Source organism: Saccoglossus kowalevskii, chromosome 18, assembly GCF_978046115.1.
Source record: "Saccoglossus kowalevskii chromosome 18, keSacKowa6.1, whole genome shotgun sequence".
NCBI classification, from domain to species: domain Eukaryota; kingdom Metazoa; phylum Hemichordata; class Enteropneusta; family Harrimaniidae; genus Saccoglossus; species Saccoglossus kowalevskii.
The window spans coordinates 3,939,324-3,965,123 of record NC_140658.1 but is presented as its reverse complement, the minus strand read 5'-3'; the positions used below and the strand labels follow the sequence as shown (position 1 = coordinate 3,965,123).

General features: G+C 36.2%; 1 protein-coding gene across 1 annotated transcript in view; it reads right to left on the bottom strand.

The window, feature by feature from the left end:
* Nucleotides 1-908: 908 nt before the first annotated feature.
* The window catches only part of LOC144363074 (adhesion G protein-coupled receptor L2-like), a 41,919-nt gene continuing 17,027 nt past the window's right edge, over nucleotides 909-25,800 (bottom strand). The window contains exons 6-20 of the mRNA XM_085493297.1: nucleotides 25,278-25,347; nucleotides 17,631-17,760; nucleotides 16,610-16,725; nucleotides 15,806-15,923; nucleotides 10,673-10,776; nucleotides 9,659-9,761; nucleotides 7,050-7,270; nucleotides 6,563-6,629; nucleotides 6,156-6,244; nucleotides 5,833-6,001; nucleotides 5,391-5,468; nucleotides 5,161-5,281; nucleotides 4,782-4,894; nucleotides 4,629-4,661; nucleotides 909-1,523 (exon numbers count right to left, since the gene is read on the bottom strand). Coding sequence (XP_085349423.1) covers nucleotides 1,491-1,523; nucleotides 4,629-4,661; nucleotides 4,782-4,894; nucleotides 5,161-5,281; nucleotides 5,391-5,468; nucleotides 5,833-6,001; nucleotides 6,156-6,244; nucleotides 6,563-6,629; nucleotides 7,050-7,270; nucleotides 9,659-9,761; nucleotides 10,673-10,776; nucleotides 15,806-15,923; nucleotides 16,610-16,725; nucleotides 17,631-17,760; nucleotides 25,278-25,347 — 1,565 coding nt within the window. The 3' untranslated portion in view covers nucleotides 909-1,490. The remainder of the gene's footprint in view (nucleotides 1,524-4,628; nucleotides 4,662-4,781; nucleotides 4,895-5,160; nucleotides 5,282-5,390; nucleotides 5,469-5,832; nucleotides 6,002-6,155; nucleotides 6,245-6,562; nucleotides 6,630-7,049; nucleotides 7,271-9,658; nucleotides 9,762-10,672; nucleotides 10,777-15,805; nucleotides 15,924-16,609; nucleotides 16,726-17,630; nucleotides 17,761-25,277; nucleotides 25,348-25,800) is intronic.

The window sequence follows — 25,800 nt, the reverse complement described above, 5'->3', positions numbered from 1 at the left end:
AAATATTCCGTTTGAATACCCTTACTTCATCAAAATTGACCATCATCAAATGTGTACAGCACATTATTAAGCATGGAAATATTCCCCAAAATACTTTCGTATTCATTGAATCCCACGTGATGTTTGTCGCCACTACGACACTATGACCTTTGTTTGTCCTGTTCGATTTCACCGTGACGCATAACGCGGGATCTCGAAGTGAACGGAAAATGGTCTATTGAAGCTCCTGACTGTGCCACACTTAATGTTTTCAAATTTCTATAATTGCGGTAGATAAACAAACCTAAAAATGGCAATAATACTGCCCCTATCGCGTTTAGCTAATCATATACATTTAATTTACATATTTACACGTCATTACGGGGATGTTATAATATAATGACTAAATAAGAAACCGATTAATAAAATATCTATCGAATTTAATAAAGTAATTACACATTTTACAATCAATATAGCTGTACGATTTTACTTATTAGCGCCCTCTGTGTGATTGACATTTTAATAAATAGTTATAATAAAATACTAAATGAACAATCATTCCAGGCCATATTGTCATTGAGATCATGTATATGTATACAAATAGTCAACTGTACATATATAAATGGACGGACGGAGTATCGTCCCGTCTCGTCTTGTAATATACACTAGGAAATTTGGAAGGATAAAGTAAAATAGGCATTTTAAGAACGAATAATGAGATTCAGGTATCTTATTTGATAAGATTTTCTAAAAATACTAATGTTATATCAGAAAAAAACTGTACCATTGATACTGTTATTGATTCGTTGATTTTCGGTTAAAACGCTCTTACTGTTTGTTAAGGTACAACATATGACGTCACAAGGTGAGGTATAGAATTAGTACGTGACTAATGTAATTCACATATTTATACATGAATTTGCGTTGGGATATCGTTATTTGTTTAAAACAATGTTTAGTGCTATATCAGCAACCGACTGGCAACATTTGTAACAATCAATCATAAATTTTCATCCAAACATCAACATCACTCTAAATTTTTGTATTTATGGCAAAACTCATTAAAGTATAAAACTACGTAGTTAGTGCTAGTGAGGAGCCCAATCTAAGTAGTTGGTGTTAGTGAATGGTCAAATTTGAGTAGTTGGTGCTAGTAAGTGGTACAATCTGAGTAGTTAGTGCTAGTGAGGGTCAAATCTAATTAGTTAGTGCTAATGGGTGGTCTAAGCTAAGTAGATAGTGCTAGTGGGTAGTCCATTCTAAATCCAGTAAAATTGCTTAGGGGAAACCATTTTATACTGTGGTTACAAATGTTTTATATTTTCTTTCATTTGAATATTAATTTCTACTTTCCCCCAAGACAGATTATTTGTTATTGAGATTCCACCGTTACGTGTATGCATACAATAATTTAGTGTATCACTTTCATATGAGTTCAATGAACTACGCATGTAAACACTGATGTAACATTATAAGTAATGTCGCCAGTGTATTTATCTTGAAGTCACCCACTACCAGTTGCTGCTAGGGTACCGCGTTTGGCGCTGAAATAAATAATATTTATAAATTTCAGTATAATTCGAAAAAATAGTTCTACAAACTTTGGGCAGTCGTTTAAGTGACGTCACGCAAACTGTATGCAGTCATTTAGGTGGCGTCATGCAAACTATGCAGTCATTTAGGTGGTGTCACGCAAACTGTATGCAGTCATTTAGGTGACGTCACACAAACTGTATGTTGTCATTTATGTGACGTCACGCAAACAGTATGCATTCATTTAGGTGGCGTCATGCAAACTATGCAGTCATTTAGGTGGTGTCACGCAAACTGTATGCAGTCATTTAGGTGACGTCACACAAACTGTATGTTGTCATTTATGTGACGTCACGCAAACAGTATGCAGTCATTAAAGTGACATCACGTAAACTGTATGCAGTCATTTAGGTGGCGTCACGCAAACAGTATGCATTCATTTATGTGACGTCACGTAAACAGTATGCATTCATTTAAGTGACGTCACACAAACTGTACGCAGTCATTTAGTTGGCATCACGCAAACTATGCAGTCATTTAAGTGACGTCACGCAAACTGTATGCAGTCATTTAGGTGGCGTCATGCAAACTATGCAGTCATTTAGGTGATGTCACACAAACTGTATGCAGTCATTTAAGTGACATCACGCAAACAGTATGCATTCATTTAAGTGACGTCACACAAACTGTATGCAGTCATTTAGGTGACGTCACACAAACTATGCAGTCATTTAGGTGACGTCACACAAACAGTATGCAGTCATTTAGGTGGCGTCACGCAAACTATGCAGTCATTTAAGTGACGTCATGCAAACTGTATGTATGTCATTTAGGTGGCGTCACACAAACTATGCAGCCATTTAGGTGACGTCACGCAAACTGTATGCAGTCATTTAGGTGACGTCACATAAACTGTATGCATTCATTTAAGTGACGTCACACAAACTGTATGCAGTCATTTAGGTGACATCACGCAAACTATGCAGTCATTTAGGTGACGTCACACAAACACTATGCAGTCATTTAGGTGGCGTCACGCAAACTATGCAGTCATTTAAGTGACGTCACGCAAACTGTATGCAGTCATTTAGGTGACATCACGCAAGCTGTATGCAGTCATTTAGATGACGTCACCCAAACTGTATGCAGTCATTTAGGTAACATCACGCAAACTGTATGCAGTCATTTAGGTGACGTCACACAAACTATGCAGTCATTTAGATGGCGTCACGCAAACTGTATGCAGTCATTTAGGTGACATCACGCAAACTGTATGCAGTCATTTAGGTGACGTCACGCAAACTGTATGCAGTCATTTAGGTGACGTCACGCAAACTGTATGCAGTCATTTAGGTGACGTCACACAAACTATACAGTCATTTAGGTAACGTCATGCAAACTGTATGCAGTCATTTAGGTGACATCACGCAAACTGTATGCAGTCATTTAGGTGATGTCACACAAACTATGCAGTCATTTAGATGGCGTCACGCAAACTGTATGCAGTCATTTAGGTGATGTCATGCAAACTGTATGCAGTCATTTAGATGACATCATGCAAACTATGCAGTCATTTAGGTGGCGTCACACAAACTATGCAGTCATTTAGGTGACATCACGCAAACTGTATGCAGTCATTTAGGTGACGTCACGCAAACTGTATGCAGTCATTTAGGTGACGTCATGCAAACTGTATGCAGTCATTTAGGTGACGTCACACAAACTATATAGTCATTTAGGTAACGTCACGCAAACTGTATGCAGTCATTTAGGTGACATCACACAAACTATATGCAGTCATTTAGGTGACGTCACGCAAACTGTATGCAGTCATTTAGGTGACGTCATGCAAACTATGCAGTAATTTAGATGGCGTCACGCAAACTGTATGCAGTCATTTAGGTGATGTCATGCAAACTATGCAGTCATTTAGGTGACTTTACGCAAACTATGCAGTCATTTAGATGGCATCACACAAAGTATGCAGTCATTTAGGTGACATCACGCAAACTGTATGCAGTCATTTAGGTGACGTCATGCAAACTATGCAGTCATTTAGGTGACTTCACGCAAACTATGCAGTCATTTAGATGGCATCACGCAAAGTATGCAGTCATTTAGGTGACGTCACGCAAACTGTATGCAGTCATTTAGGTGACGTCATGCAAACTATGCAGTCATTTAGATGGCCTCACGCAAACTGTATGCAGTCATTTAGGTGAGATCACGCAAAATGTATGCAGTCATTTAGGTGACGTCACGCAAACAGTATGCATTCATTTAAGTGACGTCACACAAACTGTATGCAGTCATTTAGGTGGCGTCATGCAAACTGTATGCAGTCATTTAGGTAACGTCACGCAAACTGTATGCAGTCATTTAGGTGGCATCACACAAACTATGCAGTCATTTAGGTGACGTCACACAAACTATGCAGTCATTTAGGTAACGTCACGCAAACTGTATGCAGTCATTTAGGTGACGTCACATAAACTATGCAGTCATTTAGGTGACGTCACGCAAACTATGCAGTCATTTAGGTGGCGTCACACAAACTATGCAGTCATTTAGGTGACGTCACACAAACTATGCAGTCATTTAGGTGACGTCACACAAACTATGCAGTCATTTAGGTGACGTCACACAAACTATGCAGTCATTTAGGTGGCGTCACACAAATTATGCAGTCATTTAGGTGGCGTCACACAAACTATGCAGTCATTTAGGTGACGTCACACAAACTATGCAGTCATTTAGGTGACGTCACACAAACTATGCAGTCATTTAGGTGACGTCACACAAACTATGCAGTCATTTAGGTGGCGTCACACAAACTATGCAGTCAATTAGGTGACGTCACACAAACTATGCAGTCAGTTAGGTGACGTCAAGTAAACTGTGCAATATTTTAGGTGCCATTCTAACATTATATATTTTAGGTGATTAGGTGATTTTATTTATTGAGAATTATTTAAAAAATCAGTGAGAAAATATAAATGAATACTTCATATATTATAATTTTAGCTATGTTTAGTGAGGAAGAACACAATACAAAACAGCACAGAATACGTACAGCACGTTACAGTTACTGATATCGCTCAAATATCATAGAGTACCTGGCCTTCGTCGGTTGCCCCTGGTAGCCCCACCTGTGAACAAAATTAATAATGTTTATTTTTAATTTAAACAATAATAATAGAAAATGTAAGCTACGACCCACACTAGTGAACAAATGAGTTTAACTCAAACATAGCACGAATAAATCTTACAGTTGATGTTGATTCACTCTTAGCGACTTGCTTGGATATCGTGTTAGTGTCTTTGGAGACAGGAACACTTATATGGTAGAGGTCTGTCTCTTCTTCAATCACAACATCGCCATCTACAGGTCAAATCGAGAATGCAATTATTTGAGGGTCGATCGCTATAGATGCATGGAATGTATTTATGGAGGTTAATATCACACAAGTCGTGTTTGATTTCCACTTCATTAACAATATACCTCGAGTTACATCGATATGAAACCCATACGTCACGTGCCAATCGCACTGTAATGATTTCAAAGATACTCCGTTGACACGTGACAAAGATTTTTCGGATGATTGATCGGGTGATTATTAGTATAAAAAGTAACAGTGGTATACGTACTAGATATGGCACTTGGAGTACATCTCTTGTACGGGGTGGAATCGCCGGAGCTTGAAGCTGCCGAAGTAGTTCGAGTTCTTGCAGTATAACCAGACGATGATCTCTCATACGTCCGAGTATTCTGTCAACGAGAGAATACATTATATTATGCATCATAACACAAACCATTACTGACGATCTGAAGCTGACATATATCAATTATAACGAACACACAACGAATTCTCGCTTACCACGGCGCCTGATGTAGTGATGATTTCTCCTTTTTGTAGTGCACGTTTCTCCATCTTTCTTTTAAAAGAATGCCTTATCTGGAAATACATTAATGATAGAAATATAACCTTGTTAAATAAGCTGTTTTTGGTCCAAGAGAAAAAATCGAAAAAAAATCATGGAAAGTCAAAAATCTTACAGGAAAAGTGTCACAACTGAGAAAAATTAACGTGATATCATGCGATGCTGAACGTGCTTGGCAATCGTCTCATAGCACAAATGTGCATCGAGTATGAACACATTTGACAATTTTACTGAAAATCAGGTCTTACATTTATCATTTCACGACCAATTTTCGCGATTATAACACAGATAAACTAAGAACTAAGATGGCGGATTTGGTGACGATTCGGACAAAAAAATATCACGTGATACTGAATTAAACGGTTTACGCATGCGTACCTCTGAATTGAACATTCCTTGGAAGAGAAACACAAAGAGTCCCTGAAGAGAGTTGAATACAGCAAAGAGATATTGGAATACTATAGCGTGTTCATTCACAGCAAACAGACCAAATACCCATGTGATGCCCAGAATGGGAAGCAAAAACAAAGCACTTCTCACGGCAGTCCTGATAAGTAAATATTGGGTTGATATGTTAAAACTGCGTTGTGAGTAAAATACATGCACAATCATGACAAACAACTGTGTCCCGAACATTTATAACAATTCTCTAGTCAATATAATAACTACCATACGGTTTGGAAATCAGTAGAGATTATTACCTGATATATGTATGTTCTTTCTTTTCTGAGGCTGTCTTCGCAGAGACGATCACGATGCGCATGACAACCATTAAGATAATGATATTGATCTGAATGAATTGCAGTGATATATTATTAATTACATAAAATACATATGTTATGTAAATGTAATATGATTATGTGTACTCTGCAGCTTGTATACATCCAGGGTGGTCATCGCGACATAATGCACTAACAAAATATAAGATTGCTGACTTTTGCAGTAGATGCGTGCATGTGATGTGACAGAAACGGATGTTCAATTGTTCGAGTTTGGGCGAAAGTAAGGCAATGTATTTGTGTGCATTTGTGTAGAACACACTCCAAATAATGAACTGATTAGCTCACTAAACTAATTGTAATCGCCATACGGGTACATCATTACGTACCATCAACACTGCTAATGCAGGTCCCACGAATGCCCATATAAGGCCACTGCCCATATCTAGCCAGCACCTGTAATCAGAAACATGGTCAGATGTCATCATTGACACTTTTCATGCCACATTTTTCTCAAACTTTCTTAGAATTACGATAAACATGGCACATGCGTATGTAGAACAGTTGTTCTGAATTAACTGACGGATGACGTCAGATGATGAATTTATATATGCAGTCAAGACTGTATATTTTTTGTAGGTCACGCCCTCTAGTGACAAAGCTATGAATTAAACGGATGTAAGCATAGACGATTGAGAGCTCAATAATGTTTTGATTTCTAGGCATCTGTCGATACAAATATCTTTTTATGAGAACAGAGTCGTATAATTGAACGACTTTCATTACGCCCACTACGTGATTTTTACGTCATGGAAGTGATTTGGTGTTATAGAATGAGAAATACTGTTCACATCAGAATACTTAGACCGTACTCACCCTGTGCGTGTTCCATATCCTTCTGGATTTATAGCGACTGATATAGCCACAATCACTGCTGGAATGCCCCAACCAAACAGAAGATAAAACTTGACTTTGCTACTTTCTGTTCCAAATACAATAACCACTTTGCTGTATAGATGTACCCCCTCCATTAGCATCCACATAAACACTGCTAAGAACGATGTGTGCAGTAAAATAGCCACTACCATGCATGCTACCTGCAATATGATAATTAGTAACATACCTTATTAATCAGCGTAAACTGCTACTGACCCGGATATTAACTACAATTGTTTTGTTGATTTTTGTTTCATTATGAGGTATCCAGATTGCATCTTCTGAGGCGGGTAAGATAAATCCACCCTTATAACTTAGCAGCTACTTAGTTTACGCTCGCATACTCAATCACGTCATGTCACTTCCGGGATCAAGCTGTCACAAACTTGAGCGAGTCAATAATTAAGATAATTGAAAAATCCATTAACCTTTCATTCAAACAAATAGATTGACGGCATCACTTGTCAAAAGTTTTTTTTATTTGGGTGAGAGAAACTTAGATACGTGTGAAGTAAATTATACTTTATATACTATCACCTCGTACTGACGTAGCATATTATGCCTCGCCTCAAACCCTACGTGCTCGCCTAGACATGGATATGTCTCGCGAGATGCAATACATATGAGGTAACTAGCTTATTAAATTAGGCAGTGCCAATCTTTTACGGTTCAGCACAGGGGAAAGTATAACCGTATTTCAGCGGTGTTACGTACATACTTCGTCTGTCTCAGTAGGTCTTAATATGCTATATGGTGAATACGCATTGTGTAACGACTCTTCACTCCCCTGTGTGCAGTAGTCGCAAAATTGCATTTCCATTAGAGTTTTATTAGCACCAAGTGAACACTCGCTGTTTGGAAATTACATAGTGCATAAATATAGGGGTTGATATGATCCGTGGTTTTTATGTGAATTAGGTTTTATATATGAATGATTAGTGTTATTTCATTCATTCATTCATTCATTCATTCATTCATTCATTCATTCATTCATTCATTCATTAATTCATTCATTTATTCATTCATTCATTTATTCATTCATTCATCCATCCATTCATTCATTCATTCATTCATCCATTCAATGAAAAATGACATTCATTCATTCATTCATTCAATGACATTCATTCCAGCTTAACAGTAATTCAACAATAAAGCGATAATTTATGTCACGTTAAATTATTCCAGGCATAACATGAGTCGCGGTAGGTTATATCTAAGCCTGTAATAAATTCCATGGGTATCAAACCAGGGATATGTTTGTTTATAACAAAATTTGTTCAATACGTAAAAGTAAATGGCTTTGGTATTAATCAATTAGTATTAACCATATGGTATATATGGTATATCACGAGATTTCACACAGAATCACGAACTAAATTGAACAATTATCGCTAACTTCGATTATCTGACGTCGTTTGTTACTCTGAGATCTAATTTTCCATTTTACCTAATATTTTATGAATCCGCTTTCTAAGAATAAAACTATACTTAACAGGTAAATCGAACGTTACTTGTTTAATATTAATACTTGCGATTCATTGTTGGCGATAACATAACGCCTGCATATACTGGATGACTTTCTACTACTCTGCAATTTGATTGTTTGAAGTTGAACATTGTCGAATATGAACGGATCTGTTTACTCAGAGAAGTGTGCACAGAAATATAGACACTCTGATTATTAGAAGAGCGGGGTTGCTCAAAGCAATATACGTGTTTCAAACAGTGAACAATTAATTAAGTTAGAACACGAACTTGATTAATTTACGGGAATGGGATATACTTTGACGTACGGGGATAACGTGTGTCTCTTGATAAACGACGCCGGTCACTTGTAACTAAGAGGTTCATAAATCAATTACACCAATCTTGTATAAGTACATGGTTCTTTTACCCTATTCCAATCAGCCTTGCACTAAGAGATGGTCAGTATGGCTTAGTTTATTGTATATCGCAGTAATCCACTTTAGTTTCTCACGTTTTGACATGCTTGTAATTAAATACTATCGCAGCTACAGCTGCACAAGTTCAAATACAATAATGGAAAAATTCATCAAACTGTGTGTCAGAATATGTCAAATGTTCTAGAAACCGATTTTTCTTCACTATCAAAATCATTCTTGCGGTGCGAGGTTATCTATCCGTCAATTAATAACGTACAATATTTCACACTCATTGACATTCAGTGGTAAACAAGAAATGAGATGTTATTCTGTGACGACCGTGGCAGTAGAGTGGATTCCGCGAACCGTTTCTATGAAGACAGTTTAGTCACAGAACATCTTAATGTCACAATATTTATAAATACTTCACGGCTTACGAAAATGTGAGAGAAAATTACACATGAATCTACGAATTCGAGTCGAGCACCAGCGATATTTGTAAACACCAGCGTTATGTGCACAAGATATCACGTCAACATCACGATATATTTACGTCACGTATCACACCTGGGATATACTCATATCACATGACGTCACTTAAAAACTGCGATATATTCACGTGACGTCAGATATTTTGCATGAATACTAAGTAAATGGTTAACTTACTTTGTTACTGGTGGCTGATACTCCAGATAAAAACACTGTCTGTGCTATAATAAGCGCGATAATTAAATTAAAGTGAATGATATTGTGGTCATATTTCAGAGTACTGCAAATGAAAAAAATAAACATCTGTAAAAATCGATTCATTTTTGAAAATAACATGAATCTGCTACCATTTTAATACTGGCTGGTTATCATTCACCATTACTAGTAACAAAGTGAATGCAATTCGCAATGTTGTAGTAATTACTTTTTTAATAAAGCGCACCAAAACACTTCGCCGACCTAAATTGTAACCCCTATTCAAAAGTTGTATTACACGTACCGACAGCACATCAATCTAACCGTATACCAAATAGTAGCATGACAAGAAGGGTGTGTTAACCTGGTGCCCGGTAATTTAATGATTACATCGAATGCATTAATTAAAGTCTCCGCTGTGGGACAATCGTCCTTTAAAACTAATTTTGTGTGTCACGTGATAGTATTTGCCAGCAGCATATCGAATCAAATCGGCCGATAATGTTTATGAATTGAACAGGATTGGCTGCTGTTATTAGTAGGTGATTTTGCGTTCACTACGAGATTTCGCATATGAAAGGCGCGCGGGCAAACGTTGCCGCAAAAACGTAATGATTTGATTATGCACTTGAACTTTTATATACTAGTATAGCTCAATGATAATGCCGAACTTTCAGAGAAGAATATTGCGCTGAAATACCTTTACTTCATCAAAATTTACCATCATCAAATGTGGACAGCACATTATTAAGCATGGAAATATCGTAAAAATACTTTCGCGTTTGTCGAATCCCACGCGATGTTGACGCCGCTACGACGCTATGACCTTTGTTTTTCTTTTTGTTACGTTCGATCTCACGCATAACGCGTGATCGCGAAGTGCATGGAAATGACCTATTCCGCAAGTCAATGTATACATAAGTGAAATAATCAATTGCATACAGTGAGATACAGACTATGTACAATACAGTGTATAAATATGTTAGATGAACTCACTCTAGCCATATAAACATAATTGCAGTTCCAACCAATGCAAATAACGATATACTACATCCAACCATAGTGATGATCTCCAATGCCTTTACATGTGTTTCTGATATCTGTGTTCAATAACAGGAAATACATAATTTAACGTAGGGAAACGTAACGCGAAGAAGTGTTATTAATTGTGTGTCGTTTTGTTTCCATAAACATAAATTGTTGTTCGGCTAGTTGCTGATGTGTTTAGTGACTTGGCAGGCTTATGTCACGTGGTTATATGTGTATGGTATTTATTACCGTGACATGGAATCATAGTACTTTTCAGGAAAACACAAAATTAATCATGATTTTAGCGAGATGTTCTAATACTTTTGATTAGTTATGTAGGAAACGATTACCAAATATATCATGCAGAAGTTCTCGGTTTCCATGAGAACTGTGCGTCGTAGTTTATTTCGCCTTTTAAATAATTCGAACAATCTGTACTTGAAATAAAATGGAATACGTATCTCAGTTTGTATTACTTGTAACACTGGCCTGTAATCACTGTTTTACTAATTTCGTTAAAGGGACATCTTCATTTAAATCTAATCTTACAAAAAATTTGCTTTCTGGAATAAAATTACAATGATAACAAAATATAGATTAAAATTGTAAACAACATAAAGAATAGTGTCCCATAATTCCTAGGTTTGGCAGGTTCCCCTTTAAAGGGTGGTGCTCGTCGTGCCGCGTTCTGTTCGATATGGGACTCATAGAAACTTACACAACGCGTGTGAAATACATTGTTAATTTTCATGAAATTCGAACACACGCCCTTTAATTTCACTTAGTAATAATCAAATAAATATTATATTGTTTTACCCTCAATCCCCCGCAACGCTGTTTGCTTAACTCAGAAATCTCTGTTTTTTTGTTTCATTCAAGTTAATTAGAAAGTTGCCATTAGCTCATATACAAGTATTATTGCAATACCATAGCACGTGTAATAGTGTATGAGCTATCAGAAAGCATGAATTAAATTGTAATAAGAATCAAATGAAAACAATCATGTATCGGTAACTAAGAATATATGCACATAGCTGACGTCATTACGCGGATTAATACAGACCATATATGACATATCACCATAAACGACCGGGTGACGTTGACAGAGAAAAGTTTTATTTATACATTTTATAAAGACGTTGAAAAACTAAGATTACTAGATTCTAATACCAATAATTAGTTTCGTCGATATCATAAAGGTCCCTACTAAAGTTCAAAGTCGCTGTCATACAAGGTGATACAATAGGTGAAACAGTAATTTAACGTTAATGAGTTTTCATAAATGTCAATCCACGGCAATGGTCGTTCACTGTTGTGCGAACAGCGGTGTATACTATATTTAGCAATGAGTTCTGATTGTTGAGCTACAATGAGTGCATAGCTTTGTATAATGGCAACACTGTTTCCATGCATACCCTGAATAGCCTAATTTATCTACAATATGAAGTTTTCAAAAATCACTAATGAGGAAAGTATGTAAGTTAATACAGAATTTATGAATGCCAGTAAAATCCCGATGTGTACAATGGCATTTGGATTACAACTCATATTTGCTATGATGTTTGTAGTGAATAAACTCTGCCATGCTTTGCTCACACAGCCAAATTACAATGTATCGTTAGACAGGCGTGCTGGCGAATATTGAATCGCGGCGGACAGTGCTTGTACCTGTATTTATTTGTCTACGAATGTACCAATAATATTAGGAGATTACCGTATGCATCTCACGAACGTGAATGGTTTCGGGTGAATGCATAATGAATAATCAGTCTGTCAAGAATTCTTTAAAACAGAATTGTTAAGGTGGAACTGCGCATTATGGAGTGCAACACACTCGGGGTTAGCACCTTGCAATGAATAACGTAACCATCAACTATATTCCTCCGTGTTTGCACATATAATTTACAGTTTTGCATTGTTTGAAAGACATATTTTCATTATAACTTATAACAAAATAAAATAAAACATATTAGCGTAATCGAGTTAATCCGAAATGAAACCGCATATTTCAACGAAGACTGTTCACATGGAAAGCTGCACGTTGTTCGGTATGGTTCTACGTAATGTTTGAGCCGATAGGAAAAAATGCCATAATCTTTTCACTTTTATTATTATGATATGAAAAAATACACATTTGGGTCAGTGTCAATTTTTCATGAAACAAAATTCCCGAAATGTTATGGACATGGGTCAGAATTTGCAATTTTGCTGACTTTTATTATGAGATTATTTCTTCGTATCTCAATTTTTTCTCGGTACCATGGGATTAAAATGTCATATAGTTGATATAAATCCCACATATTTTAAAAATGACATTCTCAGTGAGTTTTCAGTGTGATATTATATTCCCATCACATACAATGGGATATTCCCATAATGCATTGCACAAATGTGCAGTGACATGCTCAGTAGTGACACATTTGAATTCATTGCGAACTGCCTTAAATACATTGTTTGTATATACAAAGTACGAGCACGTGCTTTGCGGCGACGACGGCACTTTCATTTCCCACTGACCACCTCACCACGCCGATAATTGTTGACTATTGCAGTTTCGACGTGATGGAAATTTTACATGTAAAATTTGTGTACATAACTCTCACAAATGAATCGATCTATTATTTCACAAATCAGAAATCATTATTCGCAAACCAAAGAATCATATAAAGTGTTCTGGCAAGCAGGCTAATGAATTGTTCAATACCACTGTTTCGTCTGTGACAGTTACCACATAGTTTAATTTCCGTAGATGGTTACCATTCATTCTCCATTGTTATTCGTTATCATGGCAACCAAAGCAACCCCGAACACTCAAGTCGTTGTCACTATTTCTCTCTGAATTTTAGCTCATCCCAAAATGTCTCTGTGAACTTGTGTTCAGCCTGTTTTCTTCAATTCGCTGTTCTTTTGAAAACTTCTTGAAGGGTCTTCCTGATTGATGACGACATCTATTCATGGATTTTCCGCATTTGCGACTGGTGTGCGTCGATGACTACTGCTAAAACAGTTGACCACACAGCCCCTCCCCCACCACCACCACCGACGCACGCATACACAATAATCGGGCTAAGAATTATAATGGCGGCTTGATACATGTGCAGTCATATATGTTGTCATTGGCGTGACCATGCGCGTCCGTTACAGGACATCAAGCGTGGAAGTATTAAACTGTAATCTCTGTTTATCATTACTAAATGTATACTACCAGTACATATAGTGTAAATAATTGATAGCAATGCATGGATGTCTGTGCAGTGCGAGCATCTCTCTAGTGATACCTGGAAGAATTGATAGCAATGCATGGATGTCTGTGCAGTGCGAGCATCTCTCTAGTGATACCTGGAAGAATTGATAACAATGCATGGATGTCTGTGCAGTGCGAGCATCTCTCTAGTGATACCTGGAAGAATTGATAGCAATGCATGGATGTCTGTGCAGTGCGAGCATCTCTCTAGTGATACCTGGAAGAATTGATAGCAATGCATGGATGTCTGTGCAGTGCGAGCATCTCTCTAGTGATACCTGGAAGAATTGATAGCAATGCATGGATGTCTGTGCAGTGCGAGCATCTCTCTAGTGATACCTGGAAGAATTCATAGCAATGCATGGATGTCTGTGCAGTGCGAGCATCTCTCTAGTGATACCTGGAAGAATTCATAGCAATGCATGGATGTCTGTGCAGTGCGAGCATCTCTCTAGTGATACCTGGAAGAATTGATAGCAATGCATGGATGTCTGTGCAGTGCGAGCATCTCTCTAGTGATACCTGGAAGAATTGATAGCAATGCATGGATGTCTGTGCAGTGCGAGCATCTCTCTAGTGATACCTGGAAGAATTCATTTTTATTTTCATGCTCGGTTGTGTTTGTTGCTAAACCCGTTGTTAACGCAATTGTTGCCAACACTGGATCACCTAGGGGAAACTCTGATTGAATCATATCTCGTGAAATCTCGCCAGATTTAAACGTCGAAAGTCTCCGTAAAATATTATTGGCGAGGACTGCGTGATCACCTATCACCGTATGTTGCACGTGTTGGTATTTTGGATTAATGGCCCCACAGTCTTCCTGTCATGTCCGTGATATAAGACTACCTGTATCGACTCGTTACTTCTTTAATTCAATTTGGTGAGGAGACGTGTTTTAGGAGCTGTTGTCGTGCATAGAATGCACAGTAATCTCTAGCATGAATTAACGGACATGCCAAGCTGACATACCCTCTATTAAGCTTTAGTGACGGTAATATTTGGACCTAGACGCTTCGCATACAAGCTACAAACCAGTAGTTGAATCAAAGCAGAATTTGATACATCGACAAAAAATGTTGACAGATAAACTGCTCTCTGATTGGTCTAACTGTTAGATGGTCGAGTTGAGTAGCCAATCAGGTAACATCTTATAATTCGGGGATATACATGTATTATAATGTGAACAGCACACATTTACGGTCTCTGGCGCCCTTGTTAATCATGCCGAATCGCAATAATCATCAAATAATATTAAATTACAACATATAATTCCATTTCAAGACCTATTATGGCATCACGAATGAATACTGACACATGTCAAAACGCATTGATTTTACATTTCGTTAATTTGCCTATCGTATTTGACTCTTTAACATAGACCGAAAGTGACAACGTGAAAGACGTATTTTTAATTATGTGACCATTAGGCAAGCACATCAAATATAACTACGGCTGTTTGTGTGAATTTAGATGAGCCTGACATTGTGCATATATTTTATTGAAGCAGTTTGAGTATCTTAGCAACCATTCTGTTTCAGAATTTATGGTTCTATATTGTTACTCAACTAAGGGAATTGTTTTATTTAGTACTCCTTAACTTGCAATAGTATTTTCAATGTTAAAATTGTCATGTGGTCTGCCTTTCTGAGTGATCACTCATAGATACGAGTCAAACACAAATGGCCTTCGCAAACAAGACATATAGTGTTAGATAACACAAGTTAGATATTAAGTAATGAAAATGTCCACTGATTTCGTCACACTGCCTTTCAAACATTTCATAGGATTTTGTAACAAATTTTTGGAATATTGAATAAATTAATTATTACACATAAGGCTATAGTTACACTTACCGTGAATTCTTTGATCTGCATAAGGACGGCAAAATTAGTGGTGTGATTACATTGACACTTGGTGTGGTCATTGTTTGACGCATCGTAATCAACGCTACAACCAAATTGTTCCCACACTCTGTAATAAGATGAACAGACAATATATGCTGTATAATACGAATAACGTTGATCATTTGCCACGAGTAACATTGATAAGCGAGGTGTAACTGTACGCTGACATTTTCGGGAGCTACTCGGTTATTACTACCGATCGATTGTGGAATTTAATTTTAAAACAAAAAAACATGACAATTAGCCAAATTAGTAACGTTTAGCCAATACAAATTAATAAATCTTCGTTATAACCACTCAAGTGATATTAGTATCGGTACATGCGTGTGAAACCAATAGCGATGCATGCAGTGGTATTGCGCTGATTTCCACTTGTGTCGACATTTAACGAGAATTACTGTAAATGAGATGACGATATTATGTTTCACATTAATAAACAGAGTAGTTTCAGAACCCGATATTCTGTCAGATTGCAACGCTCTAATACACGTGTACAAGTATCCTTGGTACAATGAAAGTCATGAAACTAGAAATGCGATATCCCAGTTTACACTAGCAGTAAAATCAAACTTTTCTGAACATGTTCTACACTGTATCTTTTACTTGCTACCAATTTGTCTAAAAATGTTGAAAACCATTTGCTAGAAAATGCATTCATACACAGTGTCCATTTACATGTACAGTTCAACATGTAATACTTGATACATGTGTAGCACATGTAATGAATAATCCACGTCATTTCAGTAGACTTACCTTGCGTCGTAGTCATAGAAACTACACAGAGGCTGCTGCTTTGTCAGCGTTGTCTCAATCACCGTTGTTCTTGTACTTTCCGTACTGAACATCTCATCAGATCTTGGAATTAGAGACTGTAATACAAATACACATATAAATGGTTTTCAGTAGTATATTATAAATACACTATGCAATGAGTGAATATTGTAGTATACTGTAAATACACTATGCAATGGATGAGTTTTAAAAGGATACTAAAACAATTAAAAGCGGGGGATATTTAGGTCTTTATTAATTAGTTATGTCGCCTAAAATATTAACAGATAATACAATTTGAATTCAGATAGCTCCATAAAATAGACAATGGGTCAAAAGTATGCCAACTGACAAATGTGTAAAGACAATTGTAAATTAGAGTTATCACGTGATATATATGAGAACGGACACTAATGATAAACCCAGTGGTTGTACTAACCGTTTCACATACACTAGCAACATCATTACAAATTATTGTTTTCTTTGATATGTTTAGAAATGATACATATAGCTCTGGCTAACAGGAATCTTGTATATTCAGATTGTTTTATCTCTTATATACATCGTTAACAAATATTGAGTCAAGCCATTTTATTCGCTGTGGTTGCCATTCAGTGTGTGTTATAATTTTGTGTAAACAATGTATATTACACACATTGTAAATGTCTTACACGTGACGTTTTAAATAAATATGACTATTTTAATATTAACTGTTTTGAATAAATTGACACAGACTTGGTAATCCATGGGAACACACTGTGTTTTGGTGTAGAGTTTACAACAAGATTGCCTAACCACAAATACGGTATTATAGACTTCATGGTATGACATCGCGTGTCTGGCAATAATATAGTACGGTACGATGAATATGTAAATATAACGCATTTCACCTTAGTTTGCAGAGTATAAATAACCAGGCGATTAACTTGAATTCACAATCTATAGTATACAATACAATATGAACAGGTTACCGTATACTAAATGAAAGTTCAGCACAACCAACCTGTTGATGTTGGAGTAGGAATTCCACAGGAATTGATCTATGCACACCGTCAATCCAAAGCTGACATGACAGTACTCCGGAATTCATCACCAATGTCGTATGCTCATTCTGTGGTTTCTCGTCTACATGACTGTGAAATATACAATGACATGTTGTTAATGTATACGGTGAAACATTTTACTTGAAGTCGTAACGGTAATATTACTGATTTAAACATGCAATATGCAGGAAAAAGAAATATTTGTTTTTAATATTGTTCGATACTGTAAATTAAATCGGGATATGGTTTATCCTGAAGCAAAAACTCTCGCGTTCACATGATACGCAAAAACATTAGTTTAATAAAAATTCAAAACTATTAATACGCACGTGTAGTTATTGTTATTGTACGTACCAAAACAACCAGTGCGCATGCGTATTAGAGAATGTCATTGTTTCATCGAACAAATACTCAGATGTTTTCAGGTTATAATAAATCATTGCCCAATGCAGTTATCAATATGAAGTATCAAATAATAACAATCTTTCTGTATCTTTAAAGTTTTGGGTAACTTATTCAGAACATCAATATGTAGATATCTTTTGAGCATGTGTGAGTAATTGAAAACGTACTATGTATAGTTTATTGTTTTGTATTAAATGATCGGGGCAATGAAGGTGATGTGATTCGGTCTTCACTCTGACGGATATTAGCATTTAATATATAATATGTATCTGGACTGCGGCCAAGCCCCGGGGACACCAAATGTCAATACATGAGTTGTATGTCCAAGTCATGCGATTTCATGCGACCTGAATTATTGACATGCCAGCTGATTCAAAACGCCTGTTATAATCGGACAATGTTTCGCTATATCGGCTTGGATTTCACGACAATTAAGTGAAATAAAATGTATATTAGTCAGTTTAACACTCTTGCCTACTAGTGATTTTTGCAAAGGTGCCAATGACGAACAACTACCTGTGTAATACGTGTAAGCTGAGAGAATTCCAAATGTATGATTGGAATTGTTTTGGGGCTAACACCCTTCAGTCATGTCCACATCGTATTTGTATTATTTTAAAACAAATATTCTGCGTGAGAAACGTCACACATGTATGCCTTAAAATGTGCTGGCTGCTTGATAACTAAAAAACATTGTATCCCCCCTACTTGAAGATCGACATGTGGCACACCGTTTAACTTTTAAAGTCTTATTTTATCATGGAGCAATGTGAATCATCTGAGTGCGTTGTAAGTCTGAAACTTACATATTTACAATATTCTATTTTACAATTTTAGAATTGAATGAGCTCAATATCAATGTATTAAACGTATAAAATAAGTGTTGTACATCTGCTCCCAGTAGAAAATATATGTGCGTTTAGTAACCACCCATCGTCTTAGCCCAATTGGTGTCATCTTTTTACCAACAAACTTGAATTGCTCGATATTATGTATAATTGGGGTTAGTATTTGTGAAAAGCTCAATTGACATGACATTCACGCGAAGTAATGAGAATTTACATTCCATTACACTTCACTGTGTCGGCAATTGCTACGCGATGAAACTTCAAATTAGTTTTCGCGACAACTATATGAGCAAACCAACGTATATGTATATTGGATAGGTTCATGTATGTGTTTTTGCGACTTCACATTGCTTCTGAAAAACACTTGATAAAACTAGTCAGACAAATTATGCAGTAAAAATAATAAATTCTGAGAATACTGCAATCATATTTACACCCAAGGGTATAGGCACTCAGGTTAAGTAGACCCATGAGTAAGGTTAATAACAGAGCTAATAAAACAACGCTTCCCCTCACCATTATTATAGTACGAGTGTAGATTATTGTTGACCATAAATAAACCTCAGATTGCAGTGTTGTCAGTCACTCAATACACTGCAGGTGTTTATACTTTATAACTCACTCTAATCCTACGCAAATCATTCAGTACGTCATGATACTGAACAAATATCCATTGTGTAAGGGTTTTGCATTTGATAATATAACGTCAGTATTTCAACAACGAATATCGCATATAATCATCAATGTAAATAATTATTCATAATTTGGAGATTTTTTGAAACTGGAATACGTTTATATCATAACTCAATATATATTATTTTAGCGTGTCCGTACAAAATTTAAGTTGTATTTTGTGACAACTTATTGAAAATATGATCGCCACTCACACAACTATTCATTAAAGAAAGCATTCAGTGAGATGAATAAAACAGCAAACGTGTAATGGAGTACATCGTCATTTGCTATTGTATGTACCACTTACAAACGATAGAAACTGTTATTAATTCTGCGGGCGCCAGTTCTGCCCTGTGCCGCCGAAATGATTTTGTGTAGTCTTCTTCTTCCCATATGAAATGTTGATACAATTTGACAGGCCTTTTGACTAACAACTAAAAGCAATATATTATCTATATGGTACAGCATGGTGATGACATTAAGTGACAATTTGCCGCCAAAATGTGAAAATATTTGAACTGAATTGAGGTCGGGAAAATACATTCAAAGGGTGTATAAATTATTTTGAAATAACCAAACTCTAGGGATGAAAACAAATAATTATTATTGTTTCAAAATGTTGTGATAGGGTGACCCAGTTCACGCACCTGAAGAAGGATTTTGATTTGTATTTAATATATATTATTATTAAATTCCTACAATACTGTAATCCTTATAATTGGGGGTATAGTAAAACACACAGCAACATAATGGATTTGTAAGTTGTTATGAAATAAACAAACTATGATCCAAATAACTTATGTAGTACTATGTGTAACATGTACTCCACTATGAGTGACATATAATCAGAAGATTTACGACATTACTGATATGAGACGTCGACTCAATTCGTAATTATTCCAGGCGACATTGCTTTGTGCACGTAAAACTGATTCACGCTATTACCGTATCAAATTGACTGGATCCCAATACTTAAGACATTTGATATACTTAGCAGATGAAATGAGTTTCACTGTAAATTGGTATCCAGCAGTTCAAGTATTCGCTTTCTACTATAACATCGTGCTAAAGATCTTTACAATTTTTTCAGAATCCTTGTCTTTATATAAAGCTAGACGTGTATTGCATAACATGGTTTGAATTACACGGTAATCTAACATAGAGTAGCATGAACAAACCATAAAATTTGCATATATAGAATAAATGATAAATTGCAAATTAAAAAAGGGGATGTTCGAATTTGTTTACATGGCAACTGTGACTGTGGGACGTCTCGTATCATTAATACAACCCAATATGGAGTGGATATGCTTGCTGTTTATACACCGTATCTAACTACATCTGGTCAACAGACGAAGTTGTGCTGTGAATTGCGTTCATGCATTCTGACAATATTGTCATCCAGTTAGAGCGCGCCGTACGAGAGATCGTCAAGAAACTATGTTGTGAGTTTTGATTAGTTGCTCCAGCGAGAACTGAATGCGATTGAAATATCAATTCTGTGAGATGTAGCAATGTACACGTACAACAGGAAATACAAGCGATTTTAATGAAGCCATTTAGAATTTAAAAAAAAAATTGTACAAAACTGTAATTCATAGTTCATCGTTTCATTCACTTACGTACACACATGAGACGATTGTATGGCACCAATTTTGGTACAAAAAATATTTATGCGCAAATTTATTTATGCATATTGTCACATTTGTGTCTATATTATATATTAACGTATACATCAATGTGCAGTTTGACCAGCATACTTATCAAATGAAATAGAAATATTCTTAAAGTTTTTTTTAACTCGTCAATATATAGTGCAAAAACACACATAACAGTGAAATATATCCAGAATAATTCTTAGCAAATTGAAGAGAAAACAGTTTATACTTATACAGCGAAACATTTCGTTCTCTAAGCTTTAGAACATCTCACTAACACTGATTCGCCAATTTTTGCATTTGTTTTTATCTGATGTTTCGTTCTCTTCCATATATCAATTGTATTTCTACACTATGGTAATTAAGTAGCGAATAGACGTCTATATTAATTGGGCTCTTCTGTTGGAATACGATTAAGAACCCCGCAAAAAAAAGCTTTCAAATTTGACACGTAGCTTTTTTAGTAGTTTCCCCTACTTCATATAGAGATAGTGACTTCATGAAGCCAGATTGTAATTGGATGACACTTACCATGACCCTTCATGAATGACACGTGTTTTCATGTACATCATCAATTTGTGTCGCATATGTATGCTGTACAATGGCATACATACGTAATTATTCTCGTATCTATCTAGTCTATTCAAAAAGGTGACTACAACCGCAGCTAATTAAGGAGGACTTAGCATAGAAACGTGATGATTTTTCAATTCCTGCTACCTGATGAATATTTGCGCAAAAATGCATTTCTCAGTGTTTATATATGAGGTGTATCACAGTGGCGTTTTAAATTTGACGCAAAATGACAACGCCAAAATCATCGAATTTTCGGGAAACTCTGCGTGTATTTAATTTTTAGACGATTCTGCGTCAATGTAACGATCTTAATTGATGTGCAACTAAACCTTACCCTCTATGTATTCGTAACTATGTAATAGTTCCAGATAATTTTTATATATAAGAAAACAGGTGAATATATTCGGTAGCATTCTCTGCTTAACGGCTTGTACGACGAGAATTATTTAACAAGTTATTTTACTGCATGCGTATGATGTCGCGTATTGGTGCTTGTAAAATGTACCCTATGACGTCACGTACTAATGCTAGTTACACAGACATTATGATTTCGAAATATTGACATTGTTAAGGTGTAATGAAATCAGCACGTGTACGAATGGATATAGGTATGGAAGTTATCATTCGTGTCCCATGAACTGACGCGTCTCCTATAGCCATAATTTCGTTGCTAGCCGTATAGGGATATAGTAAATGTGGTTATGTCAAAATCGAACAAGCTCCATTGCATTATTCGATATTTAGAGTATATATATTTTTTTATTTTCAGAGACGACTATGAAAACAACTTTCATTTCGAGATAGCAACTACTGGTAGTAAGTACCTCATAAACAATAGCACGAGTAATACATATATCAAGATGTTTTGCATCGGCCCAACTTTCACTGTGATTACCAGGCAACTAGAGTATTTGAGTGAATTTATGTGTACGCGTGAATTTACACATTGCATTATTACTGCCCATACCGACTCACTACTCCTTATTCGTGTTCTTATAATCCATTAGAATATGTCACTGTGCTCGTTTTAATTTAATTTTGATGAACATTTCAAATATAGTCAATTTTTCATTTTTTTTATAATCAGTATTACCACGTGACAGTGAAGTTGAGACTATCTGACAGAAGCGTTTTTGTGGAATAACGTATGTATGATTAAATGTTGTTATTTCTAGTTCGGAAGTCATATTGCGAGACAACGATCCTACGTAGAGGCGGCGGCACAAAATTTTGCATGGAGGGCGAGATCTGTTCACCATCCGACGCGCCCAAGGCGCGACCTTTCTAGGGGGGTCCGAGAAGCATGCTCACCATTAAAATGTGTGAAATCTATACCTTCTGAAACGCTATTTTCTGCATTTAGAGGGGCAAATTTTGCTGGCACAAAGGGGAGCAGCTTGATTTTAAAGCGGCGACGCCCCCTCTGCCCACCTATGCCGCAACCACTGCTACGATATATCTGCGTTACTTCCTTGGTTGCAATCAACCAAATGTACATTTATAACACAATTTTTTCTCTCCAGAGTTTGGCATATAATTTAACCTGGTAGCTTTTAAAACATGTTCGCCCCATTGATCGATTCAATTAAATTAGTTGCTGTATGAGTCGTGAATGCAGCCACGCGTGTCTAATCATACACTTGCACAGTGATATTAAACGAAATACGATAAAACACATCACCACGTTTGATTATAGATATAGGAATCTTTTACTAAACACTGATACGGCTGCGGTCCACTAAACTGTAAATATCCATAGGCATACCTATAAATATGTTTCCAAGACAGAATCAACAAACATTCAACGCATTTTGTACCATACGGCAAATCGAAAAAAGCCAGGTTGAGCTGTCGCCTTCAATTTTCCAGTTTCTTTTTGTTAATGTTTGTCACATCCGTGAAACGATTACCACTACGGCAAATTTACACAGTTTTAATGAACATCAAGAAAGACAGATTAGTTGTCAGGGATTTAATCGATGTACAGATCAAATGCAGAGAAGTGTTGGTGTAAATCTCAGAAAGACACAAGTCGAAAGTGATCTAATGTAATCCAATCATTCCATCACTTCATGGGCTTAGGTTATCTTAGTTTGCCAGTCAGTTTGACCAAGGAATTCCACGCCATAAACTTGTCACATTTATGCTGAATCAGGTCGTGGCTAGGATATGACAGATAATCTCCTAGACTGGATTCAATTTCCACGCGATTACAACACTTATGGTTATAGCAAGTGTATCGTTAGTATGCACCACTTGACAGTTACTGATTCTTTTATGTGGCACAACGTACATCCGTATATGTGACCAATGTAGCATGGTATGGAAATGCACTATTCATTCTATTTTTAGATAATTTAACGGATATAATGTAACAACCGTAGTCACGGGTGGCGTGTCACTAGTATCTATTAAAAGTACATCAATTGAAACAATCAACTTGTCGCTTACACAATCCTGGATGAGATGTCTAAAAAGTTGTCATATCGTTTTTTTCATTTCTATTCTGAAACTGTTTTGGACATTTTGAAGTGTTACAGCAGCTGAACTCTCTCACCTGTCATACTAATAATACCACATCTTTAATGAGGTTTGGTTAAAGTGTGTGAACGGATGATATGGTTATTTGTTCTTCAATTTTGAACTTCATTTTTTTTCGTTTTCTTTGAAATAAATGAAAGGCACAAGAGACTCAATCTGTTTCCCTGTTCACGACCATGTTGGCCACAATAGACAGGAAGTGTGTAATTATTTTGTCAGTACGACTATAATGAGCACATTTCAAGGAAACCGACAATAGTCTATTTAGACAAAAGATGTGAATATTTTGTCCGAACTATAAATTGACTTTGGTTCGTGGATGCATCTTTTTCCGCACTTCAGTTTAACGACAATACGAGTTGTTAATTTAACGTGACTTACACGCGTGGCCCTGTGTTTAAACGTGCATGTTTTCGCTCAATATATTAAACCAAAACATAATTTAGATTTTGTGTTTATTTGTCCAATAAAAAATATTGCCTGAGAATTTTGCCAACGATTTCTAAAGTTCAGATCCATGTCGTCTCTCGACCGCCGCCGGCAGCAATAAATGAACCGATATCTAAAATCGTTCATTGGTCACATAGCGACGACGCGTACAACATTAAATTATTAAATCATGTGTTAGACCTTACTAGCATACTACTCAAAGAGAAACGTGCTTACGTTATAACACCACTGATTATGTTTTCAATTGTCTAATATCTGCAAAGTCTGCTCATAATCTTTCGGCCATTGTTGAACATATTATTGTAAAAACGACAACATCAAAATTGTGTGATTATTGAGTAATGCTCTAGAAGTGGAATTCATAGTATTCTTTATTGTCGACAAAACCTGATTTACCAGTCTGCTAAATTTACATAATTACATCAAATAAATTTCAATAATAAAACACACTTACCATACGTCGGTCGTGTTCTCTAAAAAAGCTTCTTTGACATAATAAATCACTGAAAATATCACCTTTGACCCTGTCAACGATAAAAGCAATTCGATATTGAGAGCGATTAAAATTAATCCGTATTTTGGGTTACAAACACACTGTGTCACACGTCGTAAATTAACACTTAATCTAGTAAATCAATTCCCATTCATAGGGCATATCTCAGAGGTACTCAGTGTCACCATGACTAAACACGGCGTACTACACCTAAGTATTAAGAGTAATTTGAGTCCACGCGTGCTGATAATTTGACGGTACATCTCTGGTGAAGTCAGTGGCAATCAGCTCCAGCAATTATTAAACAAATTTCGCCTTAGCCACTATACTGTCAATCGTTCGCTTATAAAATTGAATTAACTTTAAAACCCCGATTGTTGCTTATTATTTTAAAACTATATTTCCTTGATTGAACTAATCTGTTGAGACAGTGTTTCAAATCATTGAAATTCACACTGTCTAAGATAAGTCAAACTCACTCTTA